The sequence below is a fragment of the Echinococcus granulosus genome (assembly GCF_000524195.1).
Source record: "Echinococcus granulosus chromosome Unknown EG_S00348, whole genome shotgun sequence".
NCBI classification, from domain to species: Eukaryota; Metazoa; Platyhelminthes; class Cestoda; order Cyclophyllidea; family Taeniidae; genus Echinococcus; species Echinococcus granulosus.
The window spans coordinates 12,167-16,062 of record NW_020170728.1 but is presented as its reverse complement, the minus strand read 5'-3'; the positions used below and the strand labels follow the sequence as shown (position 1 = coordinate 16,062).

The following is a 3,896-nucleotide window of genomic DNA, read 5'->3' as shown; positions in this document are numbered from 1 at the left end:
TTTGAGAGGAAACCTATTTATTTAGGTTTCGGTAGACCAGTTGACAGAGGGATCCGGAGCAGAATACATTGCAACACGTGCTGAAACAACGGATTTAATTTTTTTTTAATTACTGGGCTTGTATGCGTGATCTCTTTGGCAAGAAGGATGGTAATCAAGGCGCCTGGGATGGTTATTCAAAGGACGAAGGGATTCGGCGATCGATGTTTTGTCTAAATAAATCATTAAGGCAAAGGGCAGTCAGCAAACACGAACCTAGTCACGGAAATGAAGTCGTTTTACCCGAGTGGGAGGAAGTGAACTCTGAAGAGGTACAATACAGATCATCTACCTTGCTCATGATACCCAATAACAAAACGTCCTCATTTATTCAGGCTACCCATTGCAAGAGAACAAAGGTCGAGCCGTGGAAGATGAACTCTGTGTATGTTGGTTGACCTATATGGTGGTTGTATGGCGGTGAAAATCCAGTGACAAATTTACAAATCCTACAAAATACGCATTTACGAAGAAAAATATGTAGATATTTAAGTTCTCTTATTCCTACACTTCGTAGTAGAAAGCTCACTCCTTCGAGGAATTTGCAATGGCTCAAGTTCTCTTTCCCTCACGCCTTCCAAGCACTTGTCTTCTCCATTTACTTTAATGGACATAAAAATGTACTTCATTGCATAGGAATAAAATTAACACAATGAAGTTGAAGTGCATGGAAAGAAAGCGTGGGCAGCCAAAAAACCAAGTCTGCCTCCACAAAAGGTGAGCACGCAAGATATTTACTGCCAGCACACAACCAAAAATGGATTCATCATCATACCTCGCCGTTCCCACCCGGCCCTACCACAGCCCCACGCCCCTCACAGATGCACACACTGCCCTCTTTTGCACCAGCGTATTCAGTTAGTTTCACTCTACCACTTATGTGCGTCTCCATGTCATTGCCGTCTTTTACGTTACTGCTGCCGCTGATACTGCGCTTGGTGTGGTGATGCTGAGGTGGCTGACCACAAGCATCACAATGCTGTAATGCTGTACTGAGGGATCGTGTACCCATCATGGACCATGGTGGTGGTGGCGATGGCAGCGTCACTCCTGGGCTCAACGGTAGTGCGTCTGACTCCAGATCAGAAGTTTGAGTGTTCAAATCACGTTATCACTTCTCATTCACTCACTTCCCTCCCTCCCTCTATTCAGGCCTCTTGTTGTTGCCTGTCTATCACACACCTCAAACTTCCAGCCCCTCTCCTCTCATCCCCAGCCCCTTCCGTCAATTCGCCTGTCATTGCTGCTGCTGTCGCTGCGCTGCTAGCAACGCTATTGTCACAGCTGATGCCCTTGACTCCTGCTTCCATCAGTCCTCCTTCTCCCGCTTGCCGAATTTGTTTGCAAAATAATGGTCGAGGTGTGCCGTCCCATAGGGAATAGAGTGCAGCCAAGCAGAGGTGTGTAGAGGTGAGATGATGGGTGAGGCTGAGGTGAAATAGTGCAGGTTCGCATGTGAGTAAAGTGGAGTGTTATGGCCACGAAGGAGAGAAAAGGTGGGTGAACAGGCCATCCAGAAATGCTAAATGAACTATTTTCAAAGGGAATGGATTAGGTGTTGCAACTGAGGAGAGGGCAGGACAGACATATGCCAAGCATATGAAGCGTCATACTTTGAACGAGGAGAGTGCCCCTACATTCTTCAAGGTAGAATCCGGAAGCACTACCATCTTCCAAACCCTAGGACCACCTTCTCGAGCTTCCTGGCGCTCCTTGAGAGTCCAGTTTTTTCCCAAAGTACTAAAGCATTTTTTCATTCCAGAATGCTTATTATCTGTTCCAATGCCCTCTAAAGTGCAATTTGCTAAAGGGAATCGCTCACAGCTGCAATGCTGTACTGAGTGTTTGAGAGGAAACCTATTTATTTAGGTTTCGGTAGACCAGTTGACAGAGGGATCCGGAGCAGAATACATTGCAACACGTGCTGAAACAACGGATTTAATTTTTTTTTAATTACTGGGCTTGTATGCGTGATCTCTTTGGCAAGAAGGATGGTAATCAAGGCGCCTGGGATGGTTATTCAAAGGACGAAGGGATTCGGCGATCGATGTTTTGTCTAAATAAATCATTAAGGCAAAGGGCAGTCAGCAAACACGAACCTAGTCACGGAAATGAAGTCGTTTTACCCGAGTGGGAGGAAGTGAACTCTGAAGAGGTACAATACAGATCATCTACCTTGCTCATGATACCCAATAACAAAACGTCCTCATTTATTCAGGCTACCCATTGCAAGAGAACAAAGGTCGAGCCGTGGAAGATGAACTCTGTGTATGTTGGTTGACCTATATGGTGGTTGTATGGCGGTGAAAATCCAGTGACAAATTTACAAATCCTACAAAATACGCATTTACGAAGAAAAATATGTAGATATTTAAGTTCTCTTATTCCTACACTTCGTAGTAGAAAGCTCACTCCTTCGAGGAATTTGCAATGGCTCAAGTTCTCTTTCCCTCACGCCTTCCAAGCACTTGTCTTCTCCATTTACTTTAATGGACATAAAAATGTACTTCATTGCATAGGAATAAAATTAACACAATGAAGTTGAAGTGCATGGAAAGAAAGCGTGGGCAGCCAAAAAACCAAGTCTGCCTCCACAAAAGGTGAGCACGCAAGATATTTACTGCCAGCACACAACCAAAAATGGATTCATCATCATACCTCGCCGTTCCCACCCGGCCCTACCACAGCCCCACGCCCCTCACAGATGCACACACTGCCCTCTTTTGCACCAGCGTATTCAGTTAGTTTCACTCTACCACTTATGTGCGTCTCCATGTCATTGCCGTCTTTTACGTTACTGCTGCCGCTGATACTGCGCTTGGTGTGGTGATGCTGAGGTGGCTGACCACAAGCATCACAATGCTGTAATGCTGTACTGAGGGATCGTGTACCCATCATGGACCATGGTGGTGGTGGCGATGGCAGCGTCACTCCTGGGCTCAACGGTAGTGCGTCTGACTCCAGATCAGAAGTTTGAGTGTTCAAATCACGTTATCACTTCTCATTCACTCACTTCCCTCCCTCCCTCTATTCAGGCCTCTTGTTGTTGCCTGTCTATCACACACCTCAAACTTCCAGCCCCTCTCCTCTCATCCCCAGCCCCTTCCGTCAATTCGCCTGTCATTGCTGCTGCTGTCGCTGCGCTGCTAGCAACGCTATTGTCACAGCTGATGCCCTTGACTCCTGCTTCCATCAGTCCTCCTTCTCCCGCTTGCCGAATTTGTTTGCAAAATAATGGTCGAGGTGTGCCGTCCCATAGGGAATAGAGTGCAGCCAAGCAGAGGTGTGTAGAGGTGAGATGATGGGTGAGGCTGAGGTGAAATAGTGCAGGTTCGCATGTGAGTAAAGTGGAGTGTTATGGCCACGAAGGAGAGAAAAGGTGGGTGAACAGGCCATCCAGAAATGCTAAATGAACTATTTTCAAAGGGAATGGATTAGGTGTTGCAACTGAGGAGAGGGCAGGACAGACATATGCCAAGCATATGAAGCGTCATACTTTGAACGAGGAGAGTGCCCCTACATTCTTCAAGGTAGAATCCGGAAGCACTACCATCTTCCAAACCCTAGGACCACCTTCTCGAGCTTCCTGGCGCTCCTTGAGAGTCCAGTTTTTTCCCAAAGTACTAAAGCATTTTTTCATTCCAGAATGCTTATTATCTGTTCCAATGCCCTCTAAAGTGCAATTTGCTAAAGGGAATCGCTCACAGCTGCAATGCTGTACTGAGTGATCGTGTACCCGGCATAGTTGGTGGTTGGTAATGGTGGTGGTAACTCCGTGGCTCAACGGTAGCCCGTCTGACTCCAGATCAGAAGGGTGTGTGTTCAAATCACGTCGGGGTCAGCGCTTATTGTGTCTT

General features: G+C 46.6%; 1 protein-coding gene across 1 annotated transcript in view; it reads left to right on the top strand. All coding sequences in view use genetic code 11, as the record gives it.

Moving 5' to 3' along the window:
* Positions 1-691: 691 nt before the first annotated feature.
* Positions 692-3,896, top strand: part of EGR_11049 (hypothetical protein) — a gene marked incomplete at both ends in the record, with an annotated part of 8,065 nt that continues 4,860 nt past the window's right edge. The window contains 2 exons of the mRNA XM_024500298.1: positions 692-756; positions 2,559-2,639. Coding sequence (XP_024345289.1) covers positions 692-756; positions 2,559-2,639 — 146 coding nt within the window. The remainder of the gene's footprint in view (positions 757-2,558; positions 2,640-3,896) is intronic.